General features: G+C 39.8%; 2 protein-coding genes across 2 annotated transcripts; one reads left to right on the top strand and one right to left on the bottom strand.

The window, feature by feature from the left end:
• Window positions 1-1,248: 1,248 nt before the first annotated feature.
• CCDC110 (coiled-coil domain containing 110) lies at window positions 1,249-19,673 on the bottom strand (the record flags this gene model as incomplete). The annotated part of the gene is made up of 7 exons (XM_033104024.1): window positions 19,574-19,673; window positions 16,853-17,095; window positions 16,318-16,731; window positions 5,994-6,049; window positions 5,674-5,739; window positions 4,353-4,457; window positions 1,249-3,519 (listed from the first exon to the last, which is right to left on the bottom strand). Coding segments are annotated over exons 1-7 (3,255 nt in total), but the record flags the coding sequence as incomplete, so codon positions are not given.
• Window positions 6,618-8,085, top strand: LOC117021791 (elongation factor 1-alpha 1-like). The gene has a single exon (XM_033105160.1). It carries the CDS (start codon window positions 6,684-6,686, stop codon window positions 8,070-8,072), a length of 1,389 nt encoding a protein of 462 aa, XP_032961051.1. The 5' UTR covers window positions 6,618-6,683; the 3' UTR covers window positions 8,073-8,085.
• Window positions 19,674-20,133: the final 460 nt, after the last annotated feature.

Genomic DNA, 20,133 nt, shown 5'->3' with positions numbered 1-20,133 from the left:
TATCAAATTGAACCCAGGGGTATATATTAAAAGGATAATACATGACCTAGTGGAGTTATTCCAGCAATGCAAGGTTGGTATAATGTTTCAAAATTATTCAATGTAATTACCATATTAGCAAATTAATGGAGAAAAAACACACACGATCACCTCAATAAATGCAGAAAAAGCATTTGATAAAATTTAACAGGTTTATTTATATAGTGAGGAGCCTTGGGAGATACAGATAGTATTTTCCTCTGGAACAAAGGGCAGATTTGTTTTCAGCCTTGGAAGCTAGAGATAGTATCTCCTGTGGAGCAAGGGCAGGTGTGCTAGCTGTCCTGTATAAATAAAGGTAATGTTTCCATCTAGAGCAAAGGGCAGGCATGCTTACTGCACTTATAAAAGATTTGGGTTCCCTAAACTTAGAGTTCTCTCCTGGAATGTAACTGTGTGGCCCTGTTCATGTTGCCTAGAGGAATTGGGGCTTGGAGAACTGATGCAAAAATGCTAATACTCTGGGTATTGCTGTTGCTGTGAGTAACAAATTGTCCTTTATCTCTGACCCAGGAGTCTCAAGTGTTCCACTAGCACCCATGAAACTGTGTTAGCCTAACATATTAGCTTACAAGGTGGGTAAAATCTCAGACTGTTCACAGTTCTTGAATATATATATATAATCTCTCATTCAAATTTCTAATTTAAAAATAGTCTAATCAATTACAGGGTAATTGTAGTAATATGTCAAAGTTAATTTAAAATTATTTTATGGGGAAAAAAGTATTTAGACAAAGGATTTTGAAACAGTAATTTTAGAAATTTATTTACATACCTTGGAGGGAAGCAATTGATGCAGTTTATTTGGAATTCCTGGAAAAAAAGAAGGATTTTTTTTTTTTAAGGTGGGAGTGCTAAGTATACTTTAGAAAAATAATAGTTAAAAAGAAAAAAACCCTGCTCCCTCCCAAAGTTGCTTTGTGCATATACAATGTATAGAAATAATATAAATAAAATAACATGAATTTTATCAAAAAAAGCAAAATCTCTAAATAATTCAAATATGTAATAAATTGTATACAAATCTTACAAAACTAAATTATGTTCATCTTAAAAGTTGCCTTCTTTTTACTGTCCTCTGACTAGTGCCCAATAGGCTACAGCAGGAGTGTCCAAACTGCGGCCCGCGGGCCAACTGCGGCCCATGATCCATTGTTAATTGGCCCGCAGCAAATTCCAAAAATATATTTAGTTTACTTAAATAACCAGGTGAGGCAATACGTACTTCACCTCGAGTGAGTGGCCCGGCTGTTTGTGTATTTTACCGCATATGGCCCTTGGTGAAAACCGTTGAAAAAAGTTTGGACACCCCTGGGCTACAGGAATCTTAAATACGTCTCTACTATCCACCACAATATACATACCTTTCAAATCAGGAGCTAAAGGCCTACTCCTGGGATTAGAGGTGTCTTCATAAGTATCATAGTTGTCAAAATGGAATTTCTCTCTTCTTGAAATGTAACCAGGTTTTGATAGGTCACTATGTTGACCACAGATTTTTTCACTTAGATTTAAATATTCCCTTTGAAGATTCCGCATCTCAAACTCCAAGGTATCCCTTTCATTCTCTATACTTCTTACATAATTTTCTAAAAGTATTTTGTCTTCTGCAAGTCTGCTGATGCTGTTTTCAAATTTTATATTTTCTTGACTATGCTTTTTTAGTTCTTCTTTTAGAATCTGATTATCTGCTTTAATTTCCATTACCATTTTTGATAACATTTCACATTCATTGCCCATTTCAGATAAACTATTCTTATAAATACCTGCTTCTGATTTTGCATTTTTTATTTCCTTCAAAAAATTCTCTTCTGCAGTGGATTGGTATGTTTGAATATTCTCAATTTCTCTTTCCATCATTTGTCTAGCAGCTGTAGATTCTTGTAATGTTGTTTCAAGATTAATTTTTTCATTTTTAACTGTTTCTATTATTTGAAGAAATGCCTCTTGTTCAATTTTTGCCAATCTTTCTTTCTCTTTTAGCTGCATTATCTCTAGCTTGTTTTCTTTTAGTTCATTTTCAAGTGAACTTTTTTCCTTTAGAAGCTGGTGTGTTTCTCTCTCTAACATTTCCTTTTCATCCTGTATTAATAGAAGATTTGTTTTCATTGATTCCATTTCTATACTCATTTGATTATTTTCATTATTGACAATGGTCATATCATTTTGAGTTTTGTGTTCCTTATCTTTTAGTTGATCGAATGTTTCTATCATTTGTTGCTTCTCCAAAGAAAGTTGACTATTTTTTTCCTCTAGAGTTTTATTTTGTCCTTGGAGAACATTGTATTTACCAATTATTTTTTTCAATTCTTTAAGACATTCTTTGCCATCTTCTTCTGTTTTAATTAATTTGGAGTGAAGAGTATTCTTTTCTTCAACCAAATTCTTAAGTTGCTTTTCATATATTTCAATTTTTTGTATCAGAGATTGTGTGGTAAAGACAAGAGGTTTTATTCTGGTCTTAAGTGCTAGATTTTCATTCTCCAGTTCTGTTACTTTTTTCTGTATCTGCATAGATTCTTTTAGGTAATTCTGTAAGTACTGAATTTTTGCAACACACTGCTCAGTAACAGAATTGACTTTGGATGTTTTCTCATTTTCAAATTTTATTGATCCTTGTTTTACTACAAATGATTGCCTTTCTTTGTCTTTCATTTCATATTTTGTTGGGTCAAAGCATGACTGTGTATGTCTTGGAACTCTGGAATGGAATTTTAAATCTGTAATATTCTTACTGGTGATAGGAATTTCTTTATTGTTTTTCTCATTCTTCTTTCTCCTGTGTGTTTCACTCTTAGATAATTTCTTACATTTCCTACAAAAATTCACATGGAATTTTGACACTGTTTCCCTGAGTGGAAGTAATTTGTTTACTAATGCTTCTAATTCTGAAATTCTCTTTGATTTTATATCTTCATTTAAGTTATTTTCTATATTTTCTTCCTTGATAAAATTAATTTTTTCCTTGTGAATGGGGGACAGGTCATATTTGCTATTACTCTGAATATTTGTATCAAGTTTTAAAGTATGAAGTTCATTTGTAAGTGCCAGTTCCCTGTCATGTGACTTTTGAAGCTCTTCCTTCATCTGTTTGATAGAGTGGCAAATATTATCTAAATTTTCACAAAATCCATTCTTGAGAAAAGGCACAGTAATTTTGGATTTATCCAGAATTACTGTATCAGCTTGAGACATCACATTTTGAGGTGCATTAGGTACAAAACTATAAAGGTTATTATAATTCTTCAACAAGTCAGAATTTTCTGAAGGGTTCATAATTATGCTTGAAGCTGAATTATCTGTTGAAGTTCTTAAAGTTAAAATATCCTTGAACTGTATCTGGGATGGAATATTTATACCTTGAGAGAGACTGTTCACATTATCGCTACTGAGTTTTTCTTCTATTGAATGAAGAGTCTTGGAATCCTTAAAATGATGAAGTTTCTCCATAGAAAGGATTTCTTCTTGATTCTCTATAGGCTAGTAACAATAAAAAGCACACTATAAATGTACTATCATTTGCCACATGACCGACAAATTAAGATAATATTTTGTGGAGGGTTTATTTTTGCAAGCAAACGGACATTTCATTCATTTATACAGCAAAGAAGCAAAACAAGCATGATTCATTTTCTACAGAAAATAGAACAACAGTTGAGATCTGTAACTCTGGTCTTCGCAGTTTGCTTAGAAATTGTACTTATGTCCTTAGGGGGTGAGATACATGGCCCAACCCCTCAATTTCAGAAATAGAAATTTAGCATCTCTCAAGAGACCATCATAGATAGTTGGGAAAGGCAGAAGCAATAGCTGAAATGGAAGTTTAAAGAAAATGAATATTTCCACTTCTGGGCTATTTGTCAACCTTAGCTTGCATTCCTAGGGTCAGATGATTCTGGGGCTGTGACTATCCTGGGAATGTGGGTTCTAATCAGTGTAGACACAGTGTCTCTAGTTTGGACCTTTTCTAGGGAATTCACAGGTCAAAGTCAAACCTAAAAGTAGAAAAACTTGTAAGTGGACAGATAGGCTAGAAAAACTGCCTTGTATTTCATTAACTTGGTAACCTAGGCATCTGGACTAAGTGAAATACCCCCCCGCCCCACACTCTCCTAAGGGAAACGTGATGTTGCAGAAGTACAGAGGTAAACGCACATCTTTCAGGGTTTTCAGGACAGGAATTTCCTTATTTTCATGTGTTACAGTCCAATCACCCTATGAAGAAGAGGAAAATGTAAAGTTGAAGATAAATTGGTTGTAGTAACATTTTTGAAGTACTGAAATAGAGAATGATTTTGTATAGAATAACATACCTTTTCAATGTGTGCATTGAATACTAGGTTTTTTCCTGAGCTAAACTGTGGGTTTTCTATTTCAATAATACTTTTGTTCAATATTTCACTGATTTCAGACTGTACCTTTAAAAGATAAATTGAGAATATTAGATGTGATTTCAGATTTTTAAACTTATGAATGTACAGGAGTAATAGATATTATAACTAAAAAATAACTTTAAATTTCCTGCACATAAAAATTCTCTATCACATAAAATGTACACTCACTTAATTTATTGTAATCTCTATAATTAAAGGAATTTTTAAGAAAATCATGCCTTTATTATGTGACTATAAAATCAAAGGCTTAATTGAGGAAAAATTTTATGAAGTATATTCAAATAATTTTAAATGTTTGATTTTTGCATTGTTGAATACATGAGAGACCTTTGTTCTCTGACATCAAAATGAAATCTAGTCTGTCACCCTCAGGAGTTTCTCTTTTCTTTCCATTTCCCTGCAATTGCTTCTAATACAAGAATTATTCGGATGAAGTTTATATCCGGTCTTTAGTGAAGATGTGTTGTTACACACCCCCAATACTCATGCCCTAACCTTCTCTTAACCCTACCTTGTAATTTCTTCTCGATAACGTCCATGTGCCTTTGATGGCACTAATCCCACTTCTAGCTCTAGGGGCAGCAGGTGACTCAGAGCTGACCAGTCAGAGCCCCGCCTCCCTTTGAACAGTGATTGGTTCAAGAATTGCACGTGACCCAAATTGGGGCAGTCAGGCCAAGCTCAGTATAAACTGTTAAGAGATAAAAGCATGGTCTCTTCTATGACTGGAACCCAGAAAGATAAAGGCCTGGACCTTCTAGCAGCCCTTTTGCCACCATGTAGAATCCAAGAATCCATTCCTGTGGAAAGCAGAACCATGATAAGGAGTGCGAATGGTTCCTCGATGCCATGAATCCTGATCGCATGGAGTAAGCCATCCCCAAATAAAAAAATCCCTAGGATTTTCAGTTACCTGAGCTAATAAAGCACACTGTTTTCCTTAGTCAGTTTGGGTTAGATTTTATATCACTTATAATAAGAGTCCCTATTGGTAGACTATAGATAGGTAACACTTTAAATGTGTTTTGAAAAATCAATGAGTGCTGTTTCTTTTTGTCTCATACCCAAATATAGGTATAACAGAATATAGTTTTCTCCAAATTTTGAGCCTAGAAAATGTTGCTGCCTCTATTTTACTACATTTTATATCAACTAGTCAATTAGTGATCATCAGCTTAGACATGTGGGACGATATCCTTAAATTTATATATTTCCTATGTATATATCAAATGAAACATACCATGCTGACATTCTGCAAAGTCTGTATTCGGAGAGCCTGAAATGATTCCAGTTGATGCTGAAGGGCCTATGAGAACATTAAACAAGGCATGGGATTGAGTATTTTTCGGTAGGTGAACATACACTTGAATTGTTATGATTTTTTTTTCTACCCCTGAAGTTGCCAGTTACCAGAAAGGATGACTCACATTCTTGCTAACTCTCCAATGCATTTTCATGAAGATTTTGGTGGAAAACCCATGTGCATTTAGGAAGTATTTCTTCTGAAAAAGATCAGCCTTTACACAAGTTTTCAGAGAAAATAAAATGAAATATACTCACTTTTAATGCCGATTGTGGTTGAATTTGATTTTCTGATTCTGATATGCAGCCATATTCTAGAAAGTAAAATTGAACAACCATGTGATTTAATTCTTAAGTTTTATTTTAAAACAACTGTAATGGAAAGCAATTTCCTAATTTTCTTGGGTAGTGAGAGGAAGACAATGAGAATTTTGAGGTTCACATCAGGAAGAACCTAATGCTAGTCACATAATAAGTTTAAGAACTAATTTTCACTTGACTTAAAATATCTACTTTAGGTTGTGATCATGGTTTTACTTTTACAATAAACCATTAGCTTAAAATGCCAAACTTGAAACTCTCACTCAAATGTCATTTTCTGGGATATTATATATGTGTGTGTGTGTGTGTGTCTGTGTGTGTATTCATATATGGATATGTATATTCATATATGAATATATATATGTATATCCATATATATGTGTGTAAAAAAAGAAATCCTCATGTTATAGGAAGACCCTTGGCAAACTACTGTATGGGTCTCAGTGTCTATGAAACAGCCATGTGATGCTTTTCCTCCTTATCATAGAAACAAGTTGGATTAACAGAGTGTAACTTTTGTCATGCTCTTAGCGAAGTATTACAAAGAGACATGTGGCTTTTTTTTTCGCAACGGGTTTGCCGCCAGAACACAGGTGTAGTGAAAACCACCGCTGAATCTAACCCAAAATGGGAAAGGAAAAGACACACATCAACATCGTCGTCATTGGACACGTAGATTCCGGCAAGTCTACCACTACTGATCATCTGATCTACAAATGTGGTGGGATCGACAAAAGAACCATTGAAAAATTTGAGAAGGAGGCTGCTGAGATGGGAAAGGGCTCCTTCAAGTATGCCTGGGTCTTGGATAAACTGAAAGCTGAACGTGAGCATGGGATCACCATTGATATCTCCCTGTGGAAATTCGAGACCAGCAAGTATTATGTGACCATCATCGATGCCCCAGGACACAGAGACTTTATCAAAAACATGATTACAGGCACATCTCAGGCTGACTGTGCTGTCCTGATTGTTGCTGCTGGTGTTGGTGAATTCGAAGCAGGTATCTCCAAGAATGGGCAGACCCGTGAGCATGCCCTTCTGGCTTACACACTGGGTGTGAAACAACTGATTGTTGGTGTGAACAAAATGGATTCCACTGAGCCGCCCTACAGCCAGAAGAGATACGAGGAAATCGTTAAGGAAGTCAGCACCTACATTAAGAAAATTGGCTACAACCCTGACACAGTCGCATTTGTGCCAATTTCTGGTTGGAATGGTGACAACATGCTGGAGCCAAGTGCTAACATGCCTTGGTTCAAGGGATGGAAAGTCACCCGTAAGGATGGCAGTGCCAGTGGAACCACACTGCTTGAAGCTCTGGATTGCATCCTGCCACCAACTCGTCCAACTGACAAGCCTTTGCGTCTGCCCCTCCAGGATGTCTACAAAATTGGTGGTATTGGCACTGTCCCTGTGGGCCGAGTGGAGACTGGTGTTCTCAAACCCGGCATGGTGGTCACCTTTGCTCCAGTCAATGTTACAACTGAAGTAAAGTCTGTTGAAATGCACCATGAAGCTTTGAGTGAAGCTCTTCCTGGGGACAATGTGGGCTTCAATGTCAAAAATGTGTCTGTCAAAGATGTTCGTCGTGGCAATGTGGCTGGTGACAGCAAAAATGACCCACCAATGGAGGCAGCTGGCTTCACTGCTCAGGTGATTATCCTGAATCATCCAGGCCAAATCAGTGCCGGATATGCACCTGTGCTTGATTGTCACACAGCTCACATTGCTTGCAAATTTGCTGAGCTGAAGGAGAAGATTGATCGTCGTTCAGGGAAAAAGCTGGAAGATGGCCCCAAGTTTTTGAAATCTGGTGATGCTGCCATCGTTGACATGGTTCCTGGCAAACCCATGTGTGTTGAGAGCTTCTTTGACTACCCTCCTCTTGGTCGTTTTGCTGTTCGTGACATGAGACAGACAGTTGCCGTGGGTGTCATCAAAGCAGTGGACAAGAAAGCAGCTGGAGCTGGCGAGGTCACCAAGTCTGCCCAGAAAGCTCAGAAGGCTAAATGAATATTATCCCTTATACCTGCCACCCCAGTCTTAATCAGTGGTGGAAGAACGGTCTCAGAACTGTTTGTCTCAATTGGCCATTTAAGTGTAACAGTAAAAGACTGGTTAATGATTACAATGCATCGTAAAACCTTCAGAAGGAAAGGAGAATGTTTTGTGGACCATTTGTTTTTTTGTGTGGCAGTTTTTAAGTTATTAGTTTTTAAAATCAGTACTTTTTAATGGAAACAACTTGACCAAAAATCTGTCACAGAATTTTGAGACCCATTAAAACAAAGTTTAATGAGAAAAAAAAAAAAAAAAAAAAGAGACATGTGTTCCTTCCTAGAAAGTAGATTATAGATCTGTAGCAGGAGAGAGACTATATAATGTTTGCAAATTTCATGACCTATATCCCTCTTTGTCCAAATATTTGACTACTTGCTTGCTTTGTAATTTTTATTAAAGAGTTTAAAAAACATTCAGTGTCCTGAATGAAATGAGAGTTAGAATAGAATGTGCCCCTAGGCTGACAATTTCTGTCCTAAGAGAAGGTTTTGAAGGAGGTCAGCACTTCTCCTTTGGAATGACAGTCTGCCAGATTGCCAGATGTTATAGAAGCTGGTTGAAAAGTATAATAATTCCCACCTCCACCCCACACTCTCTTCCATCTGGTCCTGATTGCTGAGAGGGCAACTCTGGTTCAGAGCCTGGGGCCATTGAAGAATCCCGTCTTCATCAGAGGACAGGAAGGGACAGCAAAGCCGTCTTACTGAGAGTAAAATGGGAGTCTGAAACGTTCATCTCAGAGAGAGACAAAAACTTAAGCGAGGTTTGGACCAGTGCAGCAAAGCTTTTCGGACTCTCAAAGTTTTTTGGACTCTAAAAGAACCTCTTCTAATGAACTCAAAAAGATCAAACTGCAAATCAAAAAGAATATGTCACCTAGAATCACACCACGCAGAACTAACTTGTTAATTGTATGTGCACACCCTTTCCTGTGCATATATGTGGAAAAAATAGAAATGATTTTAGAATAGTGGGATCATATTATACATAATACTTTTAAATAAATAGTATTAAATTTACATTTTAATAGAATGAGAACTGCAAATATTGCTAATATTCAGATTTTTTTTCACTACATGAGCGATTATTTCCTATAAGATCACTCTAAACTAATAAAAATATAATGAAAAGGATTAAGGGATTGGAATTTTAATGTTTTTTTAAATAACATACAATTCTTTTGTATTCAGTGTTGATTTACTCCCTGCCAAGGAAGGGAGTCAACTATGAGAAAATTAGCGTTGTGCTCCCTCCCACAGCTACCCCCCACTTTTTATGATATTTGCTAGCTATATTATTTTCACACTGTGAAGTTTTATGATGTTTAATTTTGTTCTGTAACCATAATTTCCAGAAAGCTATTTAACCCAAAGATTAGTGTATTATTATTATAATTATTTTCAGCCTTTGACTTTATTCTTTTTTTTTTTTTTTTTGTAAAAGAGGATAGTTTATTAAAAGTAAGGAGTAAAGAGTCGCAGCTCGCAGAACGAGAGGGGCTCCTGACTGGGTTGCCCCTACTTTATTCTTAATGGATTTACTGTTCAAAATTCCATCTCCTTTGTGCACCTGTAGCAACACCCTCCCTTTTCTGCACAGATTTCCTTTGTCTCTTTAGGAGGACTTGCAAGTTCAAGGCTAAATACAGAATTCCTTTTGCTAACACCGATTAAGAAATATGGAGCCAAAAGGAATCTAAAGGCTTAGTCAAGGGCTATAGTAAATCAATGTGTTTTTTGTTTTGTTTTGTTTTAAGATTTTTTTTATTGGGGAAGGGGAACAGAACTTTATTGGGGAACAGTATGTACTTCCAGGACTTTTTTCCAAGTCAAGTTGTTGTCCTTTCAGTCTTAGTTGTGGAGGGTGCAGCTCAGCTCCAGGTCCTGTTGCCATTGCTAGTTGCAGGGGGCTCAGCCCACCATCCCTTGCGGGAGTCGAACAGGCAACCTTGTGGTTGAGAGGATGCACTCCAACCAACTGAGCCATCCGGGAGCTCAGCGGCAGCTCAGCTCAAGGTGCCGTGTTCAATCTTAGTTGCAGGGGGCAGAGCCCACCATCCCTTGCAGGACTCGAGGAATGGAACTGGCAACCTTGTGGTTGAGAGCCCACTGGTCCAGGTGGGAATCGAACCGGCAGCCTTCGGAGTTAGGAGCATGGAGCTCTAACCGCCTGAGCCACCTGGCCAGCCCAGTAAATCAATGTTTTAAAATAAAGAACATGGGATTTATATGCTGCTTCTACATATATTTCTCTCCCTCCAGCTCTTCTTTTTTGACCACAGTATGTTTCCACGGTCACCATGATGCTGCTTTTCACATGGCTCATGGGCAGCTTGAGCAACTCTGCTCAGTATTTTTCTCTTGACATCCTTCCCTGAATCCCATTAGTCTAGCCCTCTGAGATAGTGTTTCGGAGCCAGTGTGTTTTCCTATGCATTTTTCTATGGCTCCAAAGTTAGGTGAGAGGACTTGGAGCAGGGAACATTTGTATCTGTGTGAAGCTGTTGTTGGAGGATGTGATCTTTGGTGTTGTATAGTTTGTGGTTGTTCCCTGAGACTGCTAGAAACCTAGTGGGAGGTGTATCCTATTTCCATAGGGAAATACTCTCTTGATGCAGGTGGTCCCCTCAATTCAGTATGGAATCCCAGAACTAGGATTGCCACATAGGATTGTGCAGGTTGTTCACTGCACAAGGAATCCTGGCCAAAAAGATATGTGTGGGCTGAAATTCATCCCGTGCTCTGCTCCAATCAGTTATATGCACTCTGCATGGGTCTCCAGCCATCTAGAGTAGGGTGTACCCTGTCTTAATCCACACAAAGGCAACTTCATGGGCTGGTGGTAGCCCTGCCCCAAACCTTTTCTCTCCTCCGTGCAAAGTAAACATCTGTTGATCAGCCTGTAGGTTTACCCCTCTGTTCTAGCAGCAGCTCCTCTCTACCCACCCAAACTCCAATAATAGAAAGACACAGGTATTTCCTCAGTCTTTTTCTATTCACATTTTGGGGGTAGGGGATTAATGTGTATTTCCAGGATTTCGATTTGCTTTGTTGCTTCTGAAAGTCAGAGGCAGAGTTAGGGGCCAGGCTATAGTTAGCCGGAATCTCGTTTTTATCTTTGGCCTCCACTTTCTAATTTTATGACCTGAGGAGGTACCCCCTTTCTTCTTCAATTGCTACTGGTGACATTTTTACTGGTTTCCTAGCATTTTTGTTGTTGTTCGTTTCATTTGGTTCTGGGTTAGGGGTTGGGGCAGTCCGGGACCTCGTTTGGCTCTAAAATCTCTACGTGAAAGTCCAAAATAATTATTATGAGTGAGTGATTTAGCCTTAAGTAATGTTTCATGTTTTAGTGGTCCATTCCTTCGACGTCATTCGTTGAGACATTGATATCCACTACGTGGCATGCCCTTCTGTAGCTATTGTAGACCCAGCCGTGACTAAGACAGCCCAGGCTCCTGCTCTCACGGGGCCTGCATTCTAAAGGAATAGACAGAATAAAAAGAGAAGCAAACAAAGAAATAAGCAAGATACTTTTAAATCGTGATTAAAAACAAAACAAAGAAAATTGGCTAATGTGACAATGAGTGAGGATGGAGGCAGCACTGGAGAGGGTGGTTAGGAAACGCCCGTCTGGTATATGAGGCTTCAGCTGAGACTCCTTGGGGAGAAGAAGGGGCCAGCCCTGTGAACATCTGTAGGAAGAAGTTGGAGCAGAGGAAACAGCAGAGTCCTGAAGCAGAAGACGTTAGCTGTGTTTGCAGAACAGAAGGAAAGCCAATATGTCTGCAGATGGGAGCACAGTATACGTCAGTGGGGGAGATGGACTAGATTATGTCACGTCTTGCAGGCCCACCTGAGGGGTTTGGCTTTTATTTTAAGTGAAATGGGATGCTTTGGAGTGTTTTAATCAAGAGAATGATTTGATCATGAAAAATGGTTACAGGTCACTCGACTGCATGATGATGGATGATAAGGTGGCAATTGCAGGACTATTGCAATAATCCAAGTGAGAGATAAAGGTATCTTGGACTAGAATGGCAGTGAGGGCAATGGAGAAACATAGGTGGATTTATACTGTGTTTTGGAGATAAAGTCAGCAGCATGCTAGAGGATTAGATGTGGCCAGAAGACAAGAATGAAGGATGATCCTTAGGGTTTTGGTGAGCACAGATGTATGAATGATGATGTCATTTACTGAAATGGAAAAGAATGGAGTAAGAACATATTTTGGGGAAAACACTTTTAGATGTGTTCAAGTTCTCTGTTAGACATCAACGTGTCTGCCTGTCAACAGGCAGTTGGGTATTCCAGTCTCCGGGGAGTGGTTAGAACACTGTGTTGGACAATATGGACACCACTGCCGGCCTGGACAGGGGCAGTTTCTGTGTGGTGACAGGCGCAGAGACCAAATGAAGTGACTTGAGAAGACAATGGAATGTGAAGATATGTTCAGCATTGAGTATAGGCAAATCTTTCGAGTTTTACTGTGGAAAGGAATAGGGCATCTAGTGGAATAGGGTGCACGTTGGAAGAAGGTTAAGAAGGATGTTATTAACCATGGGAGATTCTAACATGCCTGCCTGCTGCTGGAATCCTATAGTATAAAGGGAAAAGGAAAATAATTCTGGAGAACGAGGGAGGCTAATTGTGGAAGCTGAGTAATTAAGATTTCCAAGAGCGAGAGGATCTGGAGGAAATGACCTTTGATTGAGCAGGGACAACCCTTCCATATAAACGGAGAAGGAGAATATGGGTACCCAGTTAAGTAGGTTAACAAATTCGAAGGCTGAGGGTGAGGGAGTTTGGGTCTGATTTCTTTTATTTTTTCCATATTGTGTGAGATCATGTTACAAGTTGAGAGGTAGTGGTGAGAGGTATTGGAGATTTGAGGAGACAAGAAGAGTGAAATAGTTATCTTGGAGAGGGTTTGAAAAAACATTTTGTGGGAAATAAAGTAAGTTTTCCAAATAGCATTGAGATCCAGGGTAAGACTCAGAAGTGAGTGTTTTTCTCAGATGATTCAGTGAAGACGCAGGGTAGGCAGAGAGTTGGATTTTTCTATTTTTGAAAACTATTAAAATAATATTTTTGTTTTTTATGAGTTTCAGAGACATTGGTTGCTACTTATTCACAAAGGAAAGAAAATTTTAAAATTCAGCAATATTGAAAAAGCCACATAGAATTATACGATTCTAGAATTGGAAGGGAAATTATCAAAGATTCACAGGAGAGAACTCAATCAGGTGTCACTATTTTTTAAATCCCTGCTAATATTGGGAGGTATACAGACTAAGTGGAAGATTAGGTCCCAGCCCTGAAGAGGCTTACACTCTTGGGAATGCAAGAAATATTATTCATATTATATTAAATTCTCTAGCTGTTTCATATTTAAGAGTTGGAAGTGAAAAACAAGATACTTACCAGTGGAATGACTTCTGAGGTGATTAAGTAAAGATACGGGAAATTTAGTCTGAAGCTTGCAGAAGATTATGTCATATTCAGTGTATAAGTGTACACCTATAGCTAACAGACCACGGCGAACAAATGAGTTTTAAAAATGCGAAAGATTTAATGTGATCTGAAGAGACTCTCTAGTCAAAGCTTTACAATTCTCCTGTTCAAACCATGAGTTTTGCTGTGGCAATTCAGATTCATTCCTAGAAGCAACTCTTTCACAAAGCTTTATAAGATGTGGCATGATCTGCACGAGGCATTGTTGTGTGAACTACGGGCTTGAATCCTGGCATTACCACACACTTGCTGTGAGGGATAATTCCAGCAGTGTTTAGTGCATGGCACGTAGTACAGGCTCAATAAATATTTAATCATTACTGCAGAGGCAAGGATAGTATCAATATGATGACGATTCTGTAAATTTAAAATTTCCAATTGTGATGGAGAGGAGGACACTGCTCAAAACTCTTCAATGTGTCCCATTTTGCTGAGAATAAAGCCCCAGATCCTTACATGGCACTACCACGCCCCCCGCCCCAGTTTCCTCTCTACCATTCTTCTACCATCTTCCTTACCATTCTGCCCCGGTCATACTGGCTGTTCCCCAGACATACCAGGCAGCTTCCCAGCTCAGGGTCTCTGCAGGTGCTGTTCTCTGCCTGGAATGCTCATGCCCTAGAAATCTGCATTGATTACTCCTTTACCTCTTCAGGGCTTCACTCAGATGTCACCTGATACATGAGGTCTCCTTTCATCCTATTTAAAATAGAATTGCATACTTCCCAGCCACCTCTGAATCCATATACTCCCCGTCCCCTGTGCCTTACTTTTCTCCACAGGATTCACTCCCATCCTACACACAGTATCCTTTGTTCCCCCTCCCACATTAGAAGGTAAGCTTCATGTGGACAGGGAATTTGTGTATTTTGTTTACTGTTGGATCTCCAGCACCTAGGACAGTACTCACTCAAAAATATTTGTTAGATGAATGAATAGATGGATGGATGGATGAATGAGTGAATGAATGAAGGCTTGCATAGAACGTGGACACTAGGAACAGCACACTGGACATCCTGAAGTTTGAAAGTATCTCTCACATCCCCATTCCAATAAATCGAGGGTTAATTAGGCTAACTACTTGATCTTTTAAAATCAAAGAGACCTCAGAAATATTATACAACTTCTTAGAACTCTGCATTACTTATGCAAATCAGGTCAATATTCTGTTGGTTAGTACTCAGGAAATGGATCACTTGGTGACAATGAAGGGTAGATAGGAGAACAGAAAAAGTGGAGGGAACAAACTCATATCTCCCAATTTTGTCTTTAGTTGTTGGCACCCTTGTCAGCGCCCGACATAGAAAATCTACATCTGTCAGTTATTGAGTACCTGTCCTTGCTGGACCTTGTACTTGTAACCACAAAGGCTGTAACTTTTAAACAAGCACATATAGTCTCTTTGCATGTAACTTCATTTTCTATAAATCTTTCTCCAGAGCCCTAACTCTCCCTCATGTTAGAAAACACATGATTGCCAAATTAAGGGCCCTCAATCCCTTCTGACTTTATATGCTCTCTTTGAGATAAATACTGAGTTGACCCGAAGTCTGAACTCTCTCTGAGGACTTGTTTCTCCCTGTTCAGGGGTTCCCATTACCGCTCCGGGTTGCACAAGGGTGCCTGCATTTGCTCATGGATGGTGGGGCGCAGAAGAGCAGAGGGGGACAGGTCAGTGCACTGCCTGCTGTGCATGGTCCTGCTGGCCTCCACGGCGATGTCTCTTATCCTGGTGGTCAGCGGACGTCTGGTTGTCTTTTGTCTACCGAGGTGTGGCTGCTCTAGCCCCTTTCTCCAGGGCCCCTGACAAGGCATTTGTGAAATTCCCACATTTACAAAGGTGCGGAATTCCTGTCCTGACCTCAGGTCTCTGGTTCACCACTTCTCTCAGCACTTCTGTCTGGATTATCCATATGCCACACGTGGTTATGGGCAACTGGGGGTCCGAGTTTGGCCCATCAGTCTAGATACTGCCTCCCACCCACAGTGCTTCCCTGGCACGTCACGCTGAACACCAGGCCCCTCTGAGAGGTGTGTAGAGCCTCCTCGGGCTTCTCTCAAGGAAATGAGACTCCAAATGCAATGTTCTCAGGAACCCCCTCGCTGGATATTTCTATACATCTTATTCACGGTTTATGTGGAGCTTGAAAACTAGAGCTCATTGCTTATTTCAGACACACTCCCCATACAATCAATATCCTGTAGTGCACAAATATTTACTAGAAAAAGTGTTTCCTTTGGAGAAAGTATACATCTTTTTAGTGACTCTAAAAAAAATGAACAATTCTTATTTGGTATTCAGAGAAGCAGTAAAGTAGAGCATGGTGGTTAAGGCCTGGACTCTGAAGCCACCCTGCTGAATACTGGCTGTTACTTGCTACCTGTGTGACCTCGGGGAGTTCATTAACCTTTCTGTGCCTCAGCTTCCTCACTTGTAATATTGGGATAATGGTAGTACCTACTTTGTAAGGTCGTGAGATTAAACAAGTTTAAGTGCTGACAACAATATCTGGCACAAAGTAATGTGCTGTGTTAACTATTAGTGCCGTAATGACAGTTACTGGAAGTACCTATTGTAACGGAAGCACACAAGTTGGGCCAGTGGAGTTAGGCAACATACCCGTTACCTGTAGTAAACCGCAGAAATATCACTGCCATCGGCTCCTTGGCCTTGGAGATTTTACCTGTTTCACTGCCACCACTTTCCTTTATCCCTTCAGAGGAATTTAGGATCTTGGACGCTGAAAGGAGAACGCAGTCAACTTCATCTCCTTCCTCAAGATGCTTTTCTGTAACAGAACCATACATGGGTTTTGGTTTTGTTGGAAGAAGGGGGGCGAGGCGTGGGGAGTCGGGATGCCGACGCCCTAAGAGGCCACTGGAGGGCGTGCTAGAGCCACATATCAGCGGCGGGACAGGGTGGCTAGGAGGCTGGAGGCAGGGCACAGGGAAGAAGGAAGCGCTTTTCTTCTCGGTATAAGCACGGTGTGTGGCTAGTCCAGAAGATCGCAATCCAGAACGGACCCATCTTGGGGTGAAAGGGCCGGGACCAGAGGAGGCGGCTACCTCCACTACTCGTCCACTGCCCACGGGTCCCCCTCAAGGGACAGCACCCCGCCCGACTCTTACCCGGGCTCATTTCTGCTTCTTAAGCTTTCTTCCCAACTGCCTTCCCCTATGCATTCCTCTCAGCCGCTTCACGCCGGGGCAGCCCGTTGCCTGGTAACGGGGTGGCTGGGACGCCACCGGCGGATGCAGGGCACGCGGATGGGTGGGGGTGAGGAGGTGGGAGGTGCGCGCTGAGGAGCGCGCTAAGGTCCGCGGTCTTGTGTCCGGGATGGGATGCTTGTCCCGCCAGAGCCGCGCCTGGGACAGCTACATGATGAGAATGTCCCACTCTTTGCTGTGCCCTCCCAAACCCAGGAGCAATCTCACTTGGGCGTTTTTCTCCCTGCGTCTTCCCTGATGATCCAGAAACTGATCTTTTTGTTGTTTTGTATTTTTTTTATTTAAAATTTTAAAATTATATTTATTGGAGTGACATTAATAAGATTATATAGGTTTCAAGTGTACCATTTCACATCATCTGTGTATTGCATTGTGTGTTCACCACCTAAAGTCAAGTCTCCTTCCGTCATCATATATTTGATCTCCTTTGCTCTCTTCTACCTCCCCCCTAAATATCCCGTTTTTCCTTCTGGTAACCACCATACTCAGAACTTGATCTTGATCAGAGTCTGACTTAACACAGCATCTCTCGACCCAGAGCTGTGTAGAGAAAGGGGAATGTCTGGAGACAGCACCTGGGAACTTTTCCCTTTTATCCTTATGACCAAGCGTCGTTTTCTTTACTGTTTTATTCCTCTTATTTCAACCCATCCATCAGAGTAGTTTCAGCATTTGGGGATTTGAACTGCCCAACACTAACACTGTGAAAGGACTTTTGCTTGCTGTAGTTACAAGAAGACCCCCCCTATTTCCAATAATGAATTCAAAATAGCAATGTATTAAAATATACAGATTGAGCTGTTGTAGAGACGCCATTATTCATTTGTCAAAGCATGCTAATTTCCTATGCACCTGGGTAAACCACTTGCAAAAGATGAATGTTGCCTTGGAAGCTGGAGCTCCTTTAGTTCAAGATTGATTGGCGTGGCCATAGTCTGTCTTTGTGCTGCTCAGAAAATGGTGCTCTTTTAAGTAAAAGTTTTAAATGAATATATATTATTTATTTTGCAATAACAGCTATTACAGGTAGAATATAAAATACTTGAAAATTCAAATTTTTAGGTCATAGTAAGGAATTTAAAGTCATGATACGGTAGATGAGGGTAAAGGGGCTCAAATATATGGTGATGGAAGGAGAACTGACTCTGGGTGGTGAACACACAATGGGATTTATAAAGGATGTAATACAGAATTGTATACCTGAAATTTATGTCACTTTACTAACAATTGTCACCTCAATAAACTTTAATTAAAAAAAGTCATGATACAATAATTTACTATATAATAATTATATGGCTTGCTTTTATGGAAATGAAACTCTATGATGGTATCAATGTTTACTTGCTGTAATATCTTGTTTCCTATAGAAATGGTCTCTAGATCTGACAGTCTTCCTTGTGGCGTTGTAGACAATTTCAATAAATTGTATTTTTGAGCACTTATGTCCTCCACTGATGATTGTTATTGACCAAGTTAACATTTTCTGGAGAGCTGCAGAAGTTTTCAGCAATGTATCTATTAAATTACACTGTAAATAAACTGCAGTATTTTGAAGGGAGAATGTAGATAAAAAGCCACTACAGGATGTCTCATCACTCCTAAATACGTTGATGTGTATCTTATAAGGATGTTCTTCAACATACTCATAGGTACAATATAGCCATTAAAATCCAGAAATTAGCATGGATACATTATTACCGTCTAATCCTCATACCCTACTCGTTCCACTGGTTCTCCCAAAAATGTCCTTTATAAAAGAAAAAGGATGCAATCTAAAATCTTGTGTCCATTTAGGTGTCATGACATGTCTCTTTACCCTATCTCATGGACTCAGCATTTCCTATTTTATTCAGTGGGTTATAGTGGATTATCTTCTGTTGTGAATATGATTTCTAGTGTTGCTTAAATTTCCCTAATTGGGTCAGTGGGGGTTTCTTTAGCTGGCTTACGTGTACTTTTGACATGTCTCCTTCATGACTAGAGTACTTCTTAATTTTCTTGATATACCCAGATGTTCTAGGCTCATTCTATACTTTGCCTGCCCTCGCCTTGAAATCAGCCATTTCTCCAAAGATCTGCCTTGGTTTCTTTTAGAGGAGAATGGCTTTTAGAAACCAGGGTGTGAGTGCTAAGCATGCACAGAGCTGCTTCGAGGCTATCTTGGTGGATAGAGCTAGGGAATGGCTGTATGTGTATTTATGTACATAAACACAAGCAAACACACATGCACATTCACGTTCGTATTTATTTCTAGAGCTATTTATCTAGATTGAGAACCATGAGTTCACGGTACCTCTAGTTCCAATATGACATCACAGTGCTCTTTCCAGTTTTCTCCCTTTCCATGTTTGTAATTTCTCTTAACAACAGTGAGAAAGTTGACTTCCATTATTCTTTATACATATATTTATTTATCTGAACAATGCCCTTGTAAATATCCCCCCTTTGTCAATGCCAGTCTCTCACTATAGTCCCTACATGGATGCTTTTGTCATCCCACTTGGGTTCCAGTACCCTGCACTGCCCCTTCCCTCCTACTCTGCTTAGACTCTGGACCTTATACTGGGTCTCCCTCCACCTAGACACACTCCTCACCCTTCTTAGGCGCTGTCACCCAATCCTGGGCCTCCTCTCTGGGTAGAAGACATGCACATGCTCCCTGGGCTCTGACACCACTTATCAGCCAGTTCCAGGCAGGGCCACGCCCCTAACCCCAAGGCTCTGCACGCTGATGCCAGCGCTCTCCACACGGGGGCGCTCTCCTTCCCTTCCTTGGGATTGGGCACTCAAAGTCCGCTTTTGCCAAGGTCATGCAATAATTCTTCCATGCTTTTTAATAAGAGCTGTATTGTTTTACCTTTCATATTTAGATTTGCTATTCATCTGGAATTGATTTTTATAGCGTGAGAGGTAGGCGTCAATATACATTTTTTAATGATTATTGAATTGACTCACCATTTATTGTAAAGAATATACCAGCTCTTTACTTGACTATATTATAAAATGTGTTTTTCTTCTCTGTGCTTTCATCCTACCTTCTTGATCCTAAAGTTCCTCATTGCCAAGTTTCTAAAGTCAAGTAAAATGATTATTTACTTGCCAAGAACATATATAAGAATTAGATTAAAAGAGTAATATAATGAAATTTCCTTTAGACTTTCAAAATGGGGAAAACCCCATTCTCTTGTGTAAGACCACAAGATCGCTGGTCCACTTGAGAGTCTCTCGGGGTCTTTGGCTGCTGTTGGAAACTCAGTATCTTCTACAGCACT

Source organism: Rhinolophus ferrumequinum, chromosome 4 (genome assembly GCF_004115265.2).
Source record: "Rhinolophus ferrumequinum isolate MPI-CBG mRhiFer1 chromosome 4, mRhiFer1_v1.p, whole genome shotgun sequence".
NCBI lineage: Eukaryota > Metazoa > Chordata > Mammalia > Chiroptera > Rhinolophidae > Rhinolophus > Rhinolophus ferrumequinum.
This window is presented reverse-complemented; position numbering and strand designations above follow the sequence as displayed.

Bases quoted from the DNA above. Each gene is read 5' to 3' on its own strand.
- LOC117021791 (XM_033105160.1), top strand. From the start codon at position 6,684: ATGGGAAAGGAAAAGACACACATCAACATCGTCGTCATTGGACACGTA.